The sequence below is a fragment of the Channa argus genome, chromosome 4 (genome assembly GCF_033026475.1).
Source record: "Channa argus isolate prfri chromosome 4, Channa argus male v1.0, whole genome shotgun sequence".
Taxonomy (NCBI): Eukaryota; Metazoa; Chordata; class Actinopteri; order Anabantiformes; family Channidae; genus Channa; species Channa argus.
Genome location: NC_090200.1, coordinates 1,570,798 through 1,591,285, shown reverse-complemented (window position 1 = coordinate 1,591,285; position 20,488 = coordinate 1,570,798). Strand labels below are relative to the sequence as shown.

The window sequence follows — 20,488 nt, the reverse complement described above, 5'->3', positions numbered from 1 at the left end:
AGCATTACAGCTTCCTCGTGTCTGTGTGTGTGTGCGTGCGTGTGTGTGTGTGTGTGTGTATTTTTATCGTTAATTTACAAACATTTATTTAACTTCTGGTATATTGTAGATTATGACGGAAATGTTTATGATCAGAATGCATTTACAGTCATTATGTGTTTCTTTTTAATTATTGCCTTTTAGATTCATTTTTGTCTTAATTTATATATATATATATATATATTTATATATATATATGTAGAAATTAGCTTTTATATATCTCTATAGACCCATTTTGTGTCAATTTGAACATTTATCCCATTTAGACTTTGTTCTCTTTTTTGTTATTTGTTCTTTTGTTTATGTCTCTATAAATCCATTTTGTGTTTTGTTTTTTCTAATGGTTTTTGTCCCTTTGTATTAATTTCGATTAATTTTGCCTTTTTTGTCTCTTAATAATAATAATACAATATTTGGTTTGCAAACATTTTCATTAAAAGTTTTATAAAATATAATAAAGGATCCCTGTTATATCGTCTGTCCCTGTTTTTACCACCATCATCATATTGTTAGTGTTATTGGTGGTGGCAGTATTTAGAGTGACGAGACGAGCGTTCATAAATGGCATTTCTATGGATTTCTCATTTCTTAGTTCACCGTAACAACCCCCTAGCTCACCACGCTTTTCTCTCATACACAGGAATACACACATACACAGACACACACACACACACACACACACACACACACACACACATCAAGCAACAAATGAACAGTTGCACCAAACAATCTTTAATGATGCAGTGTTAACATTAAATCCTCAGAGTGGAGTGATGAGCTCAAACTACCCCCCACCCCCCCACCCCCCGCATCACAAGGGGAACCGGCCTTATATAGTCCTGGACCCCTGAGGGGAGGAGGAGGAGGAGGGTCAGAAAAGGATGAAGAGATGTTTACTGCAGCTGTCACCTCACATTGTCCCTGCTGTTGCTGAAGGAGTCCAGAGGAAAGAAAGCACACATTCAGAGTCCTGCACTAAATCCTCCCCCATGAAGGAGTCAGGAGTCCTCATGTTCATCACATGTGGTCTGACACACACTTGACATTCAGAACCGATCCCGGTTTATAAACCGTATAAAGGCCACAACTTGCGGGACAAAGTCTGATATCACGAGCTGACGTGGCTTCAATCTTCTCGGATGTGATCCTCTCACAGCGCTTCCATCTCATCGGTCAGTGTGTGTGTTTCCCTCCGGTTAAACACATTTTCACCATCAATCATCACACATACATTTGTCACACAGCTGTAATGAAGTCTCCGCTAATGGCCCAACTAGTCTGGGAATGTGGTCTCTCTCTCCCTCTGGGTCCCTTAGGATACTTTTCCTTTTTAAGGCAGGTTGGTCACAGCCCCACAGCCCCCCCCCCCCATGTCATCAACGTCACACCATGTGAGGACGATGTCCTGAGAGCTGCTGTCCTCACATTGTTACGACCTGAGATCACTGGAGGAGGATTTTCTCATGAAACTGTGAGTGTGATTCAACAAGTCCTCCGAACTAAACAATTATAAATTTGTGATCATGTGGTGATCAGTGTTCTGTTCTGTGTCCTGTAGTCCCACAGGACTCTAAATCCTTCAGTTGCCTGTGCAAACAAGCAATGTGTAAAACATCCTTCACATCGTTTGTCACACATCAATTAAACCTGTAATGAATGCAAATCTTAACCTGAGGAAAAACTGCTGTCAGTGTGTGTGATGGCTTCCTGTGCAGTTTTCTGGCTTCTCGTGCGGTTTTCTGGCTTCCTGTGCAGTTTTCTGGCTTCTCGTGCGGTTTTCTGGCTTCTTGTGCAGTTTTCTGGCTTCTTGTGCAGTTTTCTGGCTTCTTATGCGGTTTTCTGGCTTCCTGTGCAGTTTTCTGGCTTCCTGTGCAGTTTTCTGGCTTCCTGTGCAGTCTGTGCAGGACTCAGCTGCAGGTTTCAGTGGATCTGTGCTGAGTTTATGATTAGAAACATAAGAGAGGAGTGAAGATCAGTCGGTTACACCAACATGTTTGGGATTGTTATGTTTATGTCTTGTTCCGCCACCTGGTTCTCCTTCAGGATTCAGGAGTTCAAGGTGGTCCAATTGTCCTGAAAGTTCTAAGGATCTTCTAGACGAGCTTCGATGTTCTCCTGTGTCGCTGTTCCACGGGGAGGTGAGAGATGCTGCAGGTCCTTGGATGTTCTTTTGGATCTTTAGTGACTTCTTGGATGCGTCACCTTCGTGCTCTTTTACAAATTTTAGAAGGTCTGTCACTTTAGCTCCAAGTCTTCTCCATTTGTAGAAAGTGTCTCTAACTGTGGACCTGAGGAGTGTCAGAGCCTCAGAAACAGCTTTGTGATCCGTTCCACACTGGTGGAGGTCATTTTACATCAACATGTCAACATTTTGCTTCCGAACCAGCGTCCTGTGTTTGTTCACGTTGTTTCATGCGAATCAGTTTACTGGGACACACAAACAGACATACGAGAAACCAGGAGGAAGTTGGGTTGTTGGTTAGTTCTGAGTTAGGTTGGATTTAAAGCAGCATCAGTTTTTGCTTCTACAACAGGTCATAAAAGACACAAACACATGTTGTTGTATTTAGAGAGAGAGAGACAGAGACACAGGGACAAAGAGTGAAGGGGTAAAAGAATGGAGGACATTGAGACAAAACCAGACGAGGAGAGCAGACAAACAGGGAGAGTCAGACACAGGGGGCAGTTCACAGGGAGGAGGGGTAAGTACAAATAGCCTGGGGCAGCAGCTTCTCCCTCAGTGCTCCTGTCTGCTGCCACCCTCACCAGGCTCTTCATCTGCTCCAATATGGCCTCCTACAGCTCCTCTGCCCAAACTGCCTCCTCCTACCGCCGCACCTTCGGCCAGGGCACCTACGCCTCACCCTCCCTGAACCGGTCGCTGTTGGGCCACGGTGGCGTCGGCGGAGGCCATCACACCTCCAGGGTGTACGAGGTGACCCGGACCAGCTCGGCGCCGGCCTACCGCGTCTCCTCCAGCTACTACGGCCGGCCATTGGCCACGTCGCGGGCCTCTGTTGCCCGCTCCTACGGCGGCATGGGCGAGACACTGGACTTCAGCCTGGCCGACGCCCTCAATCAGGAGTTCCTGACCACACGGACCAATGAGAAGGCCGAGCTGCAGCACCTCAATGACCGCTTTGCCAGCTACATCGAGAAGGTCCGCTTCCTGGAGCAGCAGAACCAGGCGTTGTCCGTAGAGGTGGAGCGGCTGCGTGGCCGCGAACCCACGCGCATCGCTGACCTGTACGAGGAGGAGATGAGCGAGCTGAGGAGGCAGGTGGACATCCTGACCAATCAGAGGTCGCGCATCGAGGTGGAGCGGGACAACCTGGTTGACGACCTGGACAAGCTCAAACTGAGGTGGGCGGGGCTAGAGGGTGTGTGTCTCTTTAAGAAGACATATATACATATATATGTATATATATAAAACAGAAAAGAAATTTGTGATTTTAAGAGGACGGAAAGAGGTGTGAGTGTGTGTGTGAGTGTGTGTGTGACAGCTGCTGTCTGCTGTTTGTTGTGGTTACAGGTTGTAACTCCAGTTAAGCCTCAGTTTTTAAAGGACAATGACGTGTTGTTTTTGACATCTGACAAACCACCTGTGATGTGCAGAGATGATAAATGAGCCCTATGAGGACACAAACCGACTGCAAGGGGACGTGAAACAAGCAGAGACAGAAGCTGACAGACAAACAAATGTGTCCCTTTTGGTCTTTGGGCTGTGTGTGTGTGGGGGCGGTGGTGAAGGGTTTTTCACAGGTCTGTCTCAACTTGTCCACATTCTCACAGAGACATACAAATCATTTTTGCATCGGAAGAACAAAAAGGTGCAGGATGAGTCATTGTTGAAGTGGTGGGAGGACGACTTTATTTAAAGCAGCTTTAACTCTGGAACGACGCCTCCACTGTCCACCAGCTTCAGTCCACCTAAACCATACAGACACACATGAAGACATGGAGCACAGACCCTCCTCTTTGTGCTGCTTTGTTGTCTATTACCCTGTGGTTGTGTGCTTGGCACTTTACATGTCCTTAAGGACATTTAGTGTCTTTTTAAAGGGTATTTTATGTCCCTCTAAAGGCTTTTTTTTGTTTCCCTAAGGACATTTTGCTTCTCTCATCTTCTTTTATCCTATAAGCTCATTTTGTGTCCTTTTAAGGACATTTTGTGTCCCTTTAAATGCTTTCTGTGTCTCCTTAAAGACATTTTGCATCTCTTTAAATACTGTTTTTGTCTTTAAAGGAATTTATTTGTCCTACAAGGTCATTTTGTGCCTCTTTGCCGCTATTTTGTGTCTTATTAAGGACATTTTGTGTCTCCTTAAGGGAACTTTTAAGACTTTTTGCATAAGTGGCATCTTAAAAAACCCATTAGAGGTCCTTTGCTTGTTTTGTACTGTTTTGGGACAAGCTGCATCAGCGGTGTCACCAAGACTCCACTTTCTGTCTCTTTGTGGTTGTTTTGTGTCTTTTTTTGATAATTTTTAAAATCCATCTATTAGCATCTCTGGCTGAGATATTTTCAGTGTCTGTTTCCTGGTATATTCTCTGCTTGATTTGACTATAAAACTGATAGATGACTAATGTTGCTGCATGAGTCTGACCAAAGATAGACACACACACACACATGCTGCATGTTTACACTGTGCTCTTCTATAAAAGGAGAGCAAAGAAGCTTCTAATGATCTGTCCTTTCTCCCGGTGTGTGTGGTTTACATTTCCTGTGCCAGTTTCATAATAAAGACGTGGACAGAGGACAGCGCCCTCTGAAAGCTCCTTTAAGTGAGTTTCCACTCGCTGCAAATACAAACCGAGCTTCTATGGTCTCAGTGCTGCAGGGTTTTTGTGCAGAAGTTGACTTTTCCTGGCTCAGTACAAACACCAAGCATCCACTCACAGGGTCACACTCAACATTTGAGCTTTAGGTGAATGAAGGTCTACATGTTCCCTGATCAGAGCAGGATTCACTGGGGGCTAATATCGCTAACAGTGGATCAACCTGTGCTTTTATGGCTCCATGGAAGCTTCCTGTAATTCACTTAATAATTTGTTACTAATTCACTCGCGACCTTTCTCCTCCCTCTCCAGACTCCAGGAGGAGATTCTCCAGAAGGAAGAAGCCGAAAACAACCTGGCTGCTTTCAGAGCGGTGAGTCCTCAACAGCACATAACTGCTAACGCACAGGGAGGAGAAAGTCTTCAGATCCTGAGCTGAGTTACACTTATGTCTGCACACACACAAACTGAGAAGAGCGTGCATGAGTTTGTGGTGTTAAAGTGGAAACATTAAACATCAACATCTCCACTTTACACTGAGTTTTAGAGGCAACTTCTGCAAACTGACACAGACTAGAAACCTGATTTCTCAAACTGCTGCAGGATGTGGACGCTGCCACTCTGGCCCGTCTGGACCTGGAAAGACGCATTGAGACGCTGCAGGAGGAGATCGCCTTCCTGAAGAAGATCCACGAAGAGGTTCTCTCCTCCTCTTCCTTTTTCTGTGTAGTTGAAGATTTAAAAAAAGCTGCACCTATAAATATCTTGGCGACTCTGCTTCTGCAGAAAAGGAGCAAATGTTTTGAATTTGAAGTAATTCTCTGTAACTACCTGCTGGTTGTTGTTAACACTTGGTGACCTCTGCCCCCTCCTCCTGCAGGAGATCCGTGAGCTGCAGACCCAGATGCAGGAAACTCAGGTCCAAATCCAGATGGACATGTCCAAGCCAGACCTGACGGCGGCGCTGAGAGACATCAGAGCCCAGTACGAAGGCATCGCCGCCAAGAACATCTCCGAGGCTGAGGATTGGTACAAGTCCAAGGTGAGACAAGCTGAGGGATCAGACGAACCACAGCTGTAGCAACAGCAGATAGTGAAACCTGACCTTTGACCTTTGACTTTCCAGGTGTCTGACCTGAACCAGGCTGTGAATAAGAACAACGAGGCCCTGAAGCAGGCCCGACAGGAGACCATGGAGTTCAGACACCAGATCCAGGCTTACACCTGCGAGATCGACTCGCTTAAAGGGACCGTACGTCACACGCATTCATTAACAGCTCGCCTGCGTCCTGCCCGAGCCCCCGATCAGCTCACACTCTTCTTCTCTCTGACCAATCCAGAATGAGTCCCTGATGAGGCAGATGAGGGACATGGAGGACCGTCATGGGCGCGAGGCCGGCGGCTTCCAGGAGACTATTGCCAGGCTGGAGGCCGAGATCGCCAACATGAAGGACGAGATGGCCCGACACCTCCGCGAGTACCAGGACCTACTCAATGTGAAGATGGCACTGGATGTGGAGATCGCCACCTACAGGAAGCTGCTGGAAGGCGAGGAGAGCAGGTGATGTCTGAAGCAATGACATGTCTGTTAGTTAGTCATCACACACACAATAGTTCACTGACTGATTGTGTGGACCAAGTGTTTTTGTAGAACTAGTTTGAAGATGCAACGTGATGTGTGAGTGGATTCATCAGATGAAACACAGTCTGCTCACTCTCATGTTTTCTCTGCAGGATCACTCTGCCTGTGCAGAGCTTCTCCACTCTGAGCTTCCGAGGTAGGAGCACTGTTACGTGACCTCACCACTAGAGGACATACGTCTCCAGCCAGAACAAGCTCTGGAGAGTGTAGTTTTCAGTTTAGGCTTTTCAGCAGCAGTTTTAGCAATAGAGCATGATTAAAGAATCTGATATGAGATATAAATACGAGGATGCTGCAGGAGAAAATTGTATTTATGCTACAAGTGAATCTAAATAATAAATAAAAGAATGAAAGGATGGTTTAATAGTGATGATGATGATGATGATGATGATGATGATGATGATGATGATTCACATTTTGTCCATGTGTTGAAACAGAGACCAGTCCTGAGCATCATCAACGGGCCTCTGAGCTGCATTCAAAGAAAACTGTTCTCATCAAGACCATCGAGACCCGCGATGGAGAGGTACAGCACACACACACACACATTAAAAAATCTATACTTTTCAAAGTAAAGTCGAGGGAAAAAGTGGCATTCGAAGCCTTTTGTTATAATTCTGACCCTAAAATAATGAGCTCACATCATCATTGTGGAAAATCTGTCCTCATCGAAAACAGTCCTACCACGTCCTTGAAGTGAGTGTTTGTCTTTGTAGTTTGAAAACCAAAATGCTCAGTTTGGAGGGTTTTCTAACTCTTCACAAAATGAAGAGATGAAGCAGAAATAAGCCCAAACAACTACAAAGAGCCACAATTTATAGCTACTCACACAAACACATGATACTATTCAAACTGACCTCGAATTAAATGAAAAATTACCACAAATAAATCAGTTCATCAAATACAGAAAATGACCTAAAATAGACATAAATGGACTAACTGGAATTTAAATGAGCAGAAGCCACAATGACGAGTGTTGAAGCTCATTTAGCCCTCGCGACCTTTGACCCCAGTGATCTACACGAGCACCATTACCACACACGCTGTCTGACGTCTGTTGTGGCTTCGCTCTGCAGGTCGTCAGCGAGTCCACGCAGCACCAGCAGGACATCATGTAAGACGAAGACGCAGAACATCTGTCTCGCTCTGAGCGGGACGGACGAAGACACAAACAAATAAAGATGTTAATAAAATGAAATGCGGACACTTTGCAAATTACGGCCTGTGCTGTTGTTGTTTGAAAGCCAATGCAGGTTTCGTTAACTTATTTATTGTCAGCTGGATTCAACACACCTGCATCTTTTCACAGTGTTTCTCTAGATGGTAGTTTTTTTCTAACAGTCAGAAACATTATGCTGGTGTCGCTCACACTGCTTCTGCATCTCATGCATGGTGCAGGAATGTACACAGAAAACTGCAGCAACAGTGGTTTTTCTTCTTGCAATACGGCTCTGCTTCCACACACGGCAACGTTGGAGTGTTTTGTCCCATCAGGAGCAGTTTGAGGACGAAGTGAAGTGTGTGTGTGTGTGTGTGTTTGTGCTTATCAACACAGGAATGCAGAGGAGAGATAAAAGGAGAAAATGGAGGAGATTAAAAAGAGTCTGGAGGTGATACAGAGAGAGGAGGGGGCCGAAATCTTTGTGGCTTTGAAAATAAAATCTGCTAATAAAAGTAAAGTTTGAGTCTGTGGTTAAAGACGAGTCACACACATGGATCGTGCACAGGCCCGTAGGAACACACACTTTATTAGTCAGAGGGTTCGATTCCAAACAAAAAGCATGGAGTTACTGGCTTACAGGGAGGCGACACCTCCTCCTCTACAGAGGGATAAATACATCAGCAAATAAATATGTGTCAGCTAAGAAAGGGAAGCAGCCCAAAGTAAAAGACAAAATGGTAAAAAGAAGAAGAACAAGTTAGTCGGTGCTGTGTTTTATGTACAAAGGAGGATGGTGGGCTGAGATCATGCATTTAGACGAGTAAAAAGGTACAGTACATCCCCCCCCTCCCAAACACACACGTCTGATTCATTTTCATTTAAAAATCTAAAGACAGTAACAAAGAATTTACATTTTCACATTTGTCAACAACATGTTTCATCGTCCCGAGTAAAGAAAATCAATGCGCGTGACGGGAGGAGACGTCGGTCTGAGCACAGGACGGTCTGTCCCCTGGTCCACAGTCGGTCACACTCTCTGAGCCTTATTTACACCGACACCTCAGTCTGTTCCTACACTGCTCTGATTCTGGCAAAACTAAAGAGGAACGATGATGGAAGGAGTAAAACACGTCTGAACTAAGAGGAAAATTTGGTTTTTCACAACTTGGTTAAGGAAAATAATCCGCCCCTCGCACACACACAACGGAAAACTACCATGATAAAAAGTGTCGATTGTCTTGAGATATGATGTATGATGAGGGCAGTGCGGCCTCTATGTTATCAGTCTGTACCAAATGTACACAGATAGAGATCTCAGTCCCTCCAGGAGTCTGGTGGCTTTTTGGGGGGGCTGTTGCAGGCTAAAATCTCTGATTTCATGGCAGATGTTGCCATGTTATCAAGTGCAGGAGCCAGAAGAAATTGTAAACACTAGTTGCATTTTTTGTATAATTCAATAGAAACTAAAGAGGCTCTTTCAGCAGCTGCAGTAAATCTGGGTGAAACATCTTGTGATGTCTGTGGGTTGAGCTGCTCTGCATGTTTAAGTGTTTGCATGCTAACAACGAAGAACAAGGAGGTGAGCTTTGTGAGATGTAGCTCCGCTCTGACTGAGCTTGTTAGAACATGCATTAACCGTTAGCAACATTACAAACTCCTGGAGGGGGAGACGTCTGTGAAAAGACAAACATTGATTTTTTTACGTCTGCTCTGCCGCAGCAAATGGTGGTTATGGCCAATGATACAAAGTGCAGCAGTAGTTTGTTCTGCAGTGATTCCTCACGTCTGAAACGTGACAGAGGTGTCAGGGTAAATATGGCTTTCTAAAAGCGAGTCCTCCTCGTAGATCCAAGCATCTGTGCGGCCAACTGCCGTGTTTTTTACTCTGCTTGTTGTAGCTCAATCACACCCCCGTCCCTCCCAAACATCCCTCTGTGATCACATTTAATGCAAAGATGAGCCATCGATGGGAGATCTGCCAGTAACCCCCCTGATTCTAAATGGTACAGTCCAAGCAGGGGCAAGGCACCCGTTTAAACCGATTCCCAGCCTCCAGAGAGCAGTTTGACGCTTCAAGTAGAGAAGCGTCAAGCACCAAAGGTGACAAAGGGCTTCCACCCTTTAAACACGTCTGTCCCCATTTAAAGGAGGACGTCTGTAGTCCACATGGCACAGAGAGCAAATTAAAAATCCCGGTTTGCATTAGGGCCCTTACTTCCCTTTTTGTAGATGATCCTTGTTGGACTTTAAAAGGCCTACAGGCCGAGGAACTTGTTGCTTCTGCAGCATCGGCTGAAAAACCACGTCAGCTGTAGAAATAACTGATGGACGCCGGATTTTTCATACGATGCCTGTGTAAGAACCTGAGGCTGAAACTCCGATCCCTGATCTGGTTTGACTTGAGATGGTGACATACAGGTAGTGTAGGTGCATGCATGCATTAGTATCTACTGAAAGACAGTGAAAAGAGGCTAAAGGAGCCTCTGCACCATATCGGTTGCTCCAGCATTGAGCCACCAGGAGACAGTAGCTTTAGAATTTATAAAGGGCTAAACGTGTTTGCATTGTGGGTAAATCCAGCCCTTATCGTGGGGTGTGAATAAACCCAAACTGTGTTTAAACCCAGTGGTGGTTTGTTGTAGCAAAGACGTGAGGACGCCCAGGTGGGGTAGTGACTTCTGGTTGAGTGCTGTGTTCAGTTCTCTGGGAGGTGAGGGACACATCAGACCCGCAGTGAAGGTCCTGCTGCTGCAGTGAGGGGTGTTGTGGAGCTGCAGTCGTAGCCCATGTCCACCACGGCGTGGGGACCACCAACCAGCCGGCCCGGGAAGGGCTGCGCCTGCACCTGCCGGTCTCGAAAACTCTGGATGTAGCTCTGGACGTGAAAGAGACAGATATTAAGTAAAATCTGAATAATTCTGCAGGAATCTATTAATCGAAAGTAGAACAGACACTGTAATGGTTGTGGCAGCAAATGGGAACAGAAATGTGACCCAACCCAAAACTGTGTCTCACCGGCGAGAGGACGTCGGTGTCGTAGCGGCGGATGGGGTTGGGTTTGCGGCGGTAGGCGGGCTCTGGGTGGAGCTGCTTGGCCTGGTGGTGATGGTGAGAGGAGACGTGCTGCTTCTTCTTCTTCTTGTTGCGGTACCGGTCGTCTCGCTGACGAATCCGCATCACCTGCATCCTCCTCTGCTGCCGGCTAATGATCACTGTGGGGGACAGAGGCATTTTTTTCAGTCCACGCAAATGTAAATGTTACACCGCGGTGGTTTAAGACACACAGAATTACTCACCCTTGGTGTGGGAGTATCCCCCAGCGGTCACCTTCCACTGCACCACCACACCCAGCAGCGTGAGGGCGGGCCACACTCCGAGCACCACCCATGTCAGCCAGCACACCGGCTTGGCAGGAGCCGCCTTCATTCGCTCGTACATGTAGAGCACGAGGGCGAAGAGCTCCACAAAGTAGTCCAATGCCACGGCGATGACGGCTGCACCAAACATCGCCGTGGACAGCGTGGTGAAGAGGCGCTGCCACTGCAGGGTGAGCACTGCGAACAGCATGCCCAGGCCAAGCAGCACGCCCAGAGGCACCCAGACAGAGCGTGGCGGGCTGTTGGAAAGCTCCTCCATGCCCACTAGGGTGGCAACGGCTACCAGCAGGCCCAGCAGCAGCCCCACCATGAAGAGGCCCACGCTGCGAACCAGCATGGTGACCAGGCCACAGAGTGTGCCGATGCCCAGGCCGATACCCACCGAGGCCTCCACGCTCAGCTGGGTGTCCAGCACGCGCTCCTTGTAGCAGAGCATGAAGATGACGACGGACCCAAACATCAGGCCGGTCAGGAACATCACCGCTTTGAAGCAGCGATAGCCTGCAGGAGATGAGTGAAACGTTAAAGACATAAAATTCTGATGCCCTGATCTGTGAGGGGGTCAAACTTTTGCAATTCCACTCACCGAAGAAGCAGTAAATGATGCCGAAGAGGCAGCACATGGAGCAGACGACGGAGGGAACCACCTTGTAGGGGCTGCCGGTGTGCTCGCAGCCATTCAGCCGCTCGGGGCCCAGCTCCTGGTCCGGCTGAGCAAGAAGAGTCTCCAGCGTGGTCGCCATGACGAACTGGAGGAGAAGAAGGAGGGCGAGGATGAGCGGTGATTAGGTAGGTGGAGAGGGACCGGGGAGGTTATGGAGCACCGGCCAGCTGCACAGCTTCACCTGGGAACAGAAGAAAGGAGAGAGAGGAGGATTAACACTTTATGAAGGGAGAAGATGAAGGAGGAAACATGTCTGAACTGTAACCTTAGTGTGTAACCTACGGGTTAAAAGTGCTGCACCACCCTGATCCAAACCGATAGCCCATTAATAAAATAGCTTAGAAATCTGCAGCGCGCCGTGTCACCGACACAGCCAGCCACCAGAGGCCACCATGGTGAGTATTCCCACTACCTCTTCTCCTTCCCGCTCTTTCTTTGTTACCTACATCCTTCCTTGCCTTTTGCATTGCCCCATGTCTTCTCCTCTTTCCGCAGCTGACCTAGATGCCACTCCACCACGTTCTTCCCTCAGTAATTAATTACGTCCCCCTGGGGTCGAGTCCTGAAGGAGCGGATAAAAATGAATTCAACAGGGTACAAGGAAAAATCCTAATTCCTTCTGCTGCTGCTCTGAGCTTGACATTTGACCTCTAGATTTTCTCTGGTGTCAACTTTCTGTTCTGAAACAGTGTTGCCTAAACCACCATCTGGACTCGTCCCTCTCCATGTCAACATCCTCCGTCCTCCTGAGTACCGTCCTCACATAAACACAGCCATGTTTGCGGTGAAGTCACACAGGCAGAGCGCAGCAGGTAAACATGACGTCAGTCTCACTTTCCTGCAGGGAAGGTGGTTTAAAAAAAGGCCAGTGGTGAGGTGAGTCCAGTCCATAAAGAGAGAAAATGTTTTCTTGTTCATAGTTTTAAAACTCAAAAAAACTGGAGACGTCTTTATTTACACATTATGACGTAACAGTGAGAGGAGGAAGTGAAATCATTATGTTTTTTGACTGCACTTATCTCCTGTCATCACTGCTCACATCACAACACAACAGCAGAATCCTTAAGCACAAATAGCTGATTCAGGTGTTGGAGTTTGAGGCACAGTCAGAGGGAAGAGAATGAAATGTGCAGTGAACACACACACACACACACAGTCACACAGACTTTCTACATTTTTATCCAAACATGTCACAGTCATAATGATCATCTGTGAGAGGATTAGGAGGATGCAGCTTCCAGGTTTGCAGACAGATCATCCTTTGTTTCATCTTCTACTGTCCAATTCAGAAACAACAACAACAACAACAACAACAGCGCTCTCCTCCTCCCTGCTTGTTGCCATGACAACGGCGGGATGCTGACAGGCAGCCGGCGCTCGGCTCTGGTCCAGAGTCAGACCAATGGAGGAGCAGCTTAAACTCCCATAGCAACAGCACGAAAGCCAATCAATGGGCTGGTCTGTTCCCCTCTGAATGTGTGTGTGTGTGTGTGTGTGTGTCTACAGAAACCCTCCTCTCACAGATAAATACAACATCCCAACACCAGGATCAGGGACCAGAGTCTGATCTTCATTCTGAAACATTCAGTTTCTTATTAAGCTTTTGTTACTTCAGCCACATTAAAGCTAGTAACTTCCTGCTCCACAAGACAAGAAACAGGAACCTTAAAAGGTCCCAACAATAAGAAGACACTGGAGGACAGAGTCTGAGCCTATCAGCCTGTGATATCATGAAATTCATGTAGTGTGGTAGCAGCACATTGATCAGCGTTTGCACTAAAACCCACTAAAAGTTGTGGTTTAACCTGGTTAAAACTGTCCCAGATGTTCAGCCGTTTCCAGCTCTGACATCATCGCTCAGAACTCAGACGAAACCACCTCATGAATAAGGAAAACTGTGGCTATTAACACACAGGCCGCTGTGCACGTGCTGCATCCATGTGGACACCACAGCTCAGATCATTGACTGCCTGAGCAAACGATGGAGCGCTGAACATTCATGAGCGACAAGTTCCAGCTGAAGGATGCGATTGACAGCAGCGAAACACAAACCAGACGTGTGCTGAAGGCTCCATGAACACATCTGCAGAGAGTCCATCCCGACTGTAACAGACACACGGATGCTGAGAGTATAACTTGGCGTTTGCAGTACTTTTGCACACGGACATTAGGCTTATTGTGTGTAAATCTTGAGTCCAACTTTTCTACTTGCTCCGTCTTAGCATTTTTGCCAGCAGCGATGCAGACATCACATCACATTCTGCACCAGCACGTTCACAGTATTTAAGTCCCAGTACACTCAGAGTGAAGCTGCACACAGGCCATAAGTACAACATTTGTGTCCCTGTTCACATTCAAACAGGCCAAAGCTGGAGGCCTTACTTAAAAACTGTGCTCACGTCTCACAGAGCACAGCCACGATTCACTCTGCATCCTAAAGAGTTTTTCCCTGCAGTCGTACAAAAGAAGCTTTTCCAAAGCGTCTCTCACTACTTCATCACACGTCCACATGTCAGGAAAAAGACCGTTGTCTTTCAGTTCTCTACGTGTCACCGTCTTTGTCAACTCGATGGATTCTGATCACACTCGGGACTGACTTCAGTTGGAGCGCAGTTCTGTGAAGGTTTCATAACCTGTGACTCATGAAATCTGTACCACGCTGGTCTCCTTTCTTTTACTGAGGGTATTAAACTTGCTTTCTATGGCTTTAGTTTACAGTGTAAATGTACATGGATCCTTTTAAACTTCCCTCTAACTTGCTCATATTCAAATATTTCTCTGCTTTTAGCTGAAATACTCCTCCAGCTGACATCACCCAGAAGGGTTTTTCATCATTTGGAGTAGAGATGATGTCATCTGGAGGAGCTCTTGAAAAGCAGGTTGACCATGATTACAAACTCCATAGTGTAACCAACAAGAAGGCATCAACTGAACTGAAGGTTCCCCCACGTGATGTCATCTGGAGGCATTTTTCAGCTTGAAGTACATAAATAGTTTGATTAATTTGATTTTGGTTTATTTGTTTAGTAGGTGAACATTCGTCTCAGTGGTGCAGGTTTTTAATTCCTTCTGTTGCTGGTTTAGAAATGTAGGTGTAAAAATATGTAATTTCAGATTTGTCAGAGAAAAAAAAACAGTTTTAATACCATTAGAATAAGTCGACAGTCGAGTTAATAACTTTGCAATTGGTCTTCGGGAAACACCACATAAAGCTATGACGTCCTAAACCTCCCTGACGAACGACACACGCTCTGGAGAAATGATCACGGGTTTGCTGCCATGTGACGCAAGCTGAGTGATTTTCTGCAGTTTGTAGATTGAAATTTAATACAGATATCAGTGAAACTAACATTTGATAACAGTATTAACAGGGTTTCTCATGTTGCTCTGATGGACTGAATCTCCTCAAACATGTGGTATTTTTGTGCGTTTTGTTGAACGTCTCCTAAAAGCTAGGAATTGAATGTGTTTACGTGCCTGGAAGGTAGAAAGAACAAAAGCAGGTTTTCAATATTAGAAAAGTGTTTTAAACTCATTAACTACACTCAGCGAATACGAGAAACTGAAACTGACAATAACAAGTGAGCAACATTTTAAAAAGAATCATGAGATGTGCAACAAGTGTGTGTCACTGTGTCACCGACATGAAACAACGGGACGGCGTGTGTCACCGTGGTGACTGACGCCTAACGTTCGGTGGCGGAGCTGCAGAGGACTGATGCAATGACAACGCAGCTGCTGCCGTGACTGTTCCTGGGCCTCCACTGGTGCCAGGAACACGTGTTCCCAACTTCCTGTGGGGGGACAGACCCAGAGCGATGGGGACTAAGATGGACAAAAATCGGAAGACTACAGAAAAGAAGTAAACAGTGTAAAGACGAAGGGGGTGTGATGAAAAACAGAAAACTCACTTTAAGAGTAATTGTACTACAAACCTTTGAAAACAAGATGCAGCAGCTGCAGGTTGACTTTCAAACATACAACACAGTGATTCTCTCAAGCCGTCAGATAATACAAATACTTTAAAAAAAACTTTACTTTAGCTGTTACGTAAATCGGCTCATGGTTACATTCGGTACCTGAACTGAAACGTTTCCATAATGAGCGAAACTCAAAAATCTCCAGGCCGAAGTAAAAAAAACTTGAGTTCAGATTTGACCCTCTGTCCCTCTGTCGGCCACACAAGCAACACGAGCAGCAGGTGGTGAAAGAGTTAAGAGGAAGGACAAAAAGAGGAGGATTGAAAGAGACTCAAAGGCAGAAAGCATCAGTCCCACTCTGTGTTATGTAACGGCCCCATGATGCATCACTCACTGCACCTCAGCTTTGGCAACGACCCCTGTGATTCCAACAAGCTCGGAAAAATGTGCTCGAAGCGTCTGAGAACAGGTGCAACACAGAAAACTCATTCATAAGTTCACGTTCACGTCTCCAAGTCTAAAACCGTCTGAAAGGACTCGATCACTTTTTAAATCAAGCTCAAACTGAGAAAAGACAGGGAGCACAGTTCCCATCCTTAAAGACGTGCTGACCTGAGATCAGTCAGCTTCTCCGGCCGTCACAGGCCTGATCCGAGGCTGCAGCATGTCCAGAGCGTCTCTTCCGTCCTCAGCGTGTCTCAGCACTGGCAGAATAAAGCTCTCTGTCCGAGGTAACAGGCTGCTGGGAGAGCAGCCAGAACACAGCCTGCTTGTGACGCGTCCCGCAGCTCGCAGCGGAACAACGAGTGTGTCACCGCTTTACGTGGCAGCTTCCGGGACAGAGACAGAGACAGGTTGGAGTCAATTGTCCGGCCTGCTGCCACATGTGCACATGTCGATCAATACGGGCCGTGGAAACGTGTCCATGTGCAGGATCAGGGCAAGTGGGTCATCACGTGTCGCTCAGACAGAAACACAGGTCTGATGGACGAGGACGAGACACGGCAGGACACAAGAGGACAGATCTGAAAACCAAAGCAGGCTTTATTCCAACGTAATAGAAGTGAAAAGAGAATCACGATCCAGGACCTGGATTGGCTCGAATTCCCATGTTCTAATCAGGTGTAATCCAGGATGAAGTCAGGGAGTCTGTCCACCAGCTGCAGCCCAGGACACAGGACAATATTCCAAAGGGTTCCTTTAGTTTTTCTCCCTTTAAAACGCCACAGTTTATCAGATTATCAGTGAAACACTAATTATGAGTCATGTTTCTGTCTGTTGGTCTCACCGCTTGTCCCCAGGGTGAGAAGAAGCTTCAGGTCTACGTCGGCCTGGGGACACGGCGTCCAACTTTCTAAGTGACATTAGAGCAAATGTTTGACTGAAGCCGTGGACCAGTGCAAAGCCTGTTCGCTGGAACAGATGACTCACTTGTGTCTTTTTTTACATCATTACGTGACTGGTTCTCTCACCCACCAACACCGGCACGACTCTGCGAGGGTGAGACCCGAGCGGCGAGAGGCCGAGGCGTCCTCACACCTCCGCACACCTCCTCAGAGGCTCAGCGAGCAGGTTACATAAGGCTGAGAGTGAACTGGACACATGTCGCTTCCTCTGATTGGCCTGAACGTGGAGAATCACTGGGGAGGATGAGGAAGATGAGGAAGAGGAGACTGAGATTTTCGTCCTCGTCAGGCTGTTTTTAGCCTGACAGACTGCTGAGAGGAAACATATGCCGCCAGACGAACTATTTTGGTCTGTAAACGTCTCAAAGCTCCAAGAGATGGAGACAGATCATAATCACAGAGAAAAACAAGACAAACTTTGGCCTTTGTGCTTAATAAATGTCCTAAATGTCAACTGATGGACTTGTCTTCATTCCAGGGTTGAATTTTTATTGACAAAGTTAAAGAGTTTGAATGTTTGCTCTTTGTTAGGAGAGAGTCCAGCCGGACCAATTCACAGTTTGCACTTGCTCTTGGTCCAACACATACAGACGACAAGAGGACAAAACATTTGACAGCAGGGACCTGTCCCACCCTGCAGCAACGCAGATCTCTCCTCACGACGCCTGCTCTACAACGTCACTGTCACATTCAGGAGCTCAGCAGGTCCCTCGTTAACAGCTCGTCACGTTGGACACCCGCCTCCACCTTTGCGTGATGGAGCTGTTGTTGGAGAGCGAGCAGAGAAGATGATGGTTCACCTTTGTTACAGGCTTCGATCAGCTTCATTTTCCTATCAGCCTGGTCTGTTCAGCTTTTAGGGTCCAAGCTTATCTGAAGAATCCTAAAGTCTAAAGGTTGAAAATTACAAAAACCTTTCTTCCTGGAGGAACCTCGCTGAAACACCCAGCCTGAACACAACAGGAACAGGACCCTTATTGTGAAATTCAGCACTGAAATAAGTGTTAAAAGGCAAAATTAGCTCTTCAGGACTCAAAGATTAGTCTTCAAACCCCCATGTTTACATATATTTCTATGTTTTATCATAGTTTGTCATTTTACAATCTTTTTTCTATTAAAGCTGGAAAACAACATTTAAAAAGGCTTTTATTTTTTTAACTGCACCTCACACAGGGTGTCAACATAAATACTGAGAGATCATTTTAAAGAAAGGTGGAGGAGTTTTAGACTGTATCGTGAAGCTACACATTCAAACTAATCTGCAACGTCTGAAGTGGTTGTTTTTCCCCTCGTTGGTACAGGTCCAGTGGTTCGATTCCCGGTCCCTTGTCAACGTGTCCTTGGGCAAGACACCGAACCCCAGGTTGGCCGCGGTGGGTCTGGTGAGCACCTTGCATGGCAGTCACCACCACCATCGGGGTGTGTGTGTGTGTGTGTGTGTGTGTGTGTGTGTGTGTGTGTGTGTGTGTGTGTGTGAGAAGGAGAAGCAACACTGTGAAGCGCTTTGGATAAAAGCGCAATATAAGCGACCATTTACCAGCTTCCCCGCAGGTGTCCTCAGACATGACATCTGTTTGTCTGTCTTACGTAACCGTCGTCCTCCTCCCCACGCAGTTTGTTCCCATGGAGCCGGAACCAGAGCTGTGGATCCACACTGCTGCTACATTTAAACAGCAGCTGGTTCCTTTTTTGAAGGTGTGAAGTCAGGAAAACACTGAAGACAGAAGCAACACGAGCAGCTGACTAGTCAGCGTCGCTTCAAACATCCACAAGTCAAGCATTTACCGCCAGGACATTATCACCTGTCCTCTGTCCAACCACCAGCTCTGACCCGCTCAGCAAACATCTGTCCGTCTGCAGCAGTCAGCTCACTGTCTGACGCCAATTAGCGTGAGCACCTCTCATCACTGCTGGACCCTGAAAACAGGACGTGGTGCCTTCCCCATACTTTCGGGGGGGTTCTGCACATCTGTGTGCACATCAGCTTAGTTACTGCCACAAAAGTCCTAGAAGTGACTTATTGATCGTACTAACTAAACCTAAACTCAACCACAGCATAAAACTGGTTTTCAGCTTGAAACTCCTGCATGGGCCCTGAGGAGAGACTCCACCAGCGCCTCTGCTGGACTCATCATCCATCCATCCCATAATGACAATCAGTTGACTCTGGATGATCGACCCGTTCATCCGGGTCAGACATCAGCATCCTCGGCTTCCATCACCTCTGTTTAACCTCATTTATCCCTTTAAACACGCCCAGCTTCGTGTTTTGGTGGTTTTCTACCAAACCCATCGGGCCCGTGATGTTTGACAGCAGGTGTGTGTATGTGTGTGTGTCCGACACAAAAGCGGCGCACCGTGCGCGTTAATCCGCCACTCACCACCATCATCATGCCCGACAAGTTGACGCGCCTGGTCCGCGTTCACATGACGCCAGAATGAGGCTCCTACTCCCCAAACACCGAGCATATTCATCGCTGTCCTCCGGAGCCCGGAGTGTGTCCTGGGCAGCCAGCGGGGCGGCGGATCCCGACCTCAGCAATCCTCCATCCAGGAACGACATACAAGGAGCTAACAATTTAAACCTAACCCGAATTTAATGCGGATTCAATGTGTGCAAAGGTAAAACAGGCAGCCGGATCCTCTGGGTTCTGGTCTGGATGGATGGAGGATATTGAGCGTCTCGCGTTACGCGCAGCGGCGGAGGATGGAGGCGGCCTACGCTGCAAAAAATGACGAGTCCGAACTCAAAGCTTCATCACATTCGCTGATGACAATGAGGACTTTGACGACGACGATGATGATGATGATGATGATGATGGAGTGATGTGGGGCTCTGCTGTTACCATGGTGCTCCCCACACACACCGAGCCGGGAACAATCCCCACGTGTCCCTACCTGTGAACAACATAAAGTCACGTGCAGGGGACACTTTTTGCAGCTCTGTGGCAGCAGCTCGACGTCCTGACGCACAGTGAACTAGGAGCGTCAAGCCACCGAACAGCAGAACCACCGGAAGTGACGTTTTTTCTCTTTCAAAGTCATGTTGCTGTGTCGGCCTTGTGATCTGCGCTCTTACCTGTCAGTCACACCTGCTCGTGGAGACCCTGAACTTTACCCACACAACAAACATTTATCATGTTTGGGGGGTTTGTGCACTAAACCAAAAAAAAAACAAAAAAAAAAAAACAAGTGATTGTTGGCCCAGAGTTAATTTGAGCCACTTACAAGATCTGTGGTTGTTTCTGTCTGATGTGTGAATAAACCCAACAAACCTGTCATGTGTCCTGATGCTGCGGTGCCATTTGATTTGTTTCACATTGTCCACCAGCAAACAGCTGAAACTGTGCAGGACAGACTCCAGTAATTATGATCCAATGGAAATGGCTCCTTTTCTCCTCCTGTTTGCAGCAGCTCCTGTAACGCTGTCTCTTGTGTTGAGGGGACTTAACATTCTGTACCCAACCAGCTGAAGTGACCATGACTTGAATCGAATTTG

At 46.9% G+C, this 20,488-nt stretch overlaps 2 protein-coding genes across 7 annotated transcripts; one reads left to right on the top strand and one right to left on the bottom strand.

Moving 5' to 3' along the window:
• Window positions 1–2,727: 2,727 nt before the first annotated feature.
• On the top strand, window positions 2,728–7,678 carry LOC137126211 (desmin-like). Its single transcript, XM_067502731.1, has 9 exons — window positions 2,728–3,402; window positions 5,131–5,191; window positions 5,422–5,517; window positions 5,699–5,860; window positions 5,945–6,070; window positions 6,159–6,379; window positions 6,553–6,596; window positions 6,898–6,986; window positions 7,537–7,678. Exons 1-9 carry the CDS (start codon window positions 2,828–2,830, stop codon window positions 7,576–7,578), a joined length of 1,416 nt encoding a protein of 471 aa, XP_067358832.1. The 5' UTR covers window positions 2,728–2,827; the 3' UTR covers window positions 7,579–7,678.
• A 497-nt stretch (window positions 7,679–8,175) lies between these two features.
• tmem198ab (transmembrane protein 198ab) lies at window positions 8,176–20,204 on the bottom strand. 6 transcript variants are annotated; one of them, XM_067502736.1, is made up of 5 exons: window positions 19,888–20,204; window positions 11,586–11,844; window positions 10,919–11,500; window positions 10,638–10,834; window positions 8,176–10,497 (listed from the first exon to the last, which is right to left on the bottom strand). In XM_067502736.1, exons 2-5 carry the CDS (start codon window positions 11,740–11,742, stop codon window positions 10,345–10,347), a joined length of 1,089 nt encoding a protein of 362 aa, XP_067358837.1. In that variant the 5' UTR covers window positions 11,743–11,844; window positions 19,888–20,204; the 3' UTR covers window positions 8,176–10,344. The 6 variants fall into 6 exon arrangements, with proteins under 6 accessions (XP_067358837.1, XP_067358833.1, XP_067358834.1 ...); XM_067502732.1 differs by lacking the exon at window positions 19,888–20,204 and adding an exon at window positions 19,371–19,818; XM_067502733.1 differs by lacking the exon at window positions 19,888–20,204 and adding an exon at window positions 16,196–18,442.
• Window positions 20,205–20,488: the final 284 nt, after the last annotated feature.

Coding starts and splice junctions, on each gene's coding strand:
- tmem198ab (XM_067502736.1), bottom strand. CDS start 11,742: ATGGCGACCACGCTGGAGACTCTTCTTGCTCAGCCGGACCAGGAGCTG. Junction 11,501..11,585: donor CATCATTTACTGCTTCTTCG/GTGAGTGGAATT, acceptor CATCTCCTGCAG/GCTATCGCTGCTTCAAAGCG. Junction 10,835..10,918: donor GGGATACTCCCACACCAAGG/GTGAGTAATTCT, acceptor TGTCCCCCACAG/TGATCATTAGCCGGCAGCAG.
- LOC137126211 (XM_067502731.1), top strand. CDS start 2,828: ATGGCCTCCTACAGCTCCTCTGCCCAAACTGCCTCCTCCTACCGCCGC. Junction 6,071..6,158: donor TCGACTCGCTTAAAGGGACC/GTACGTCACACG, acceptor TGACCAATCCAG/AATGAGTCCCTGATGAGGCA. Junction 6,987..7,536: donor TCGAGACCCGCGATGGAGAG/GTACAGCACACA, acceptor TTCGCTCTGCAG/GTCGTCAGCGAGTCCACGCA.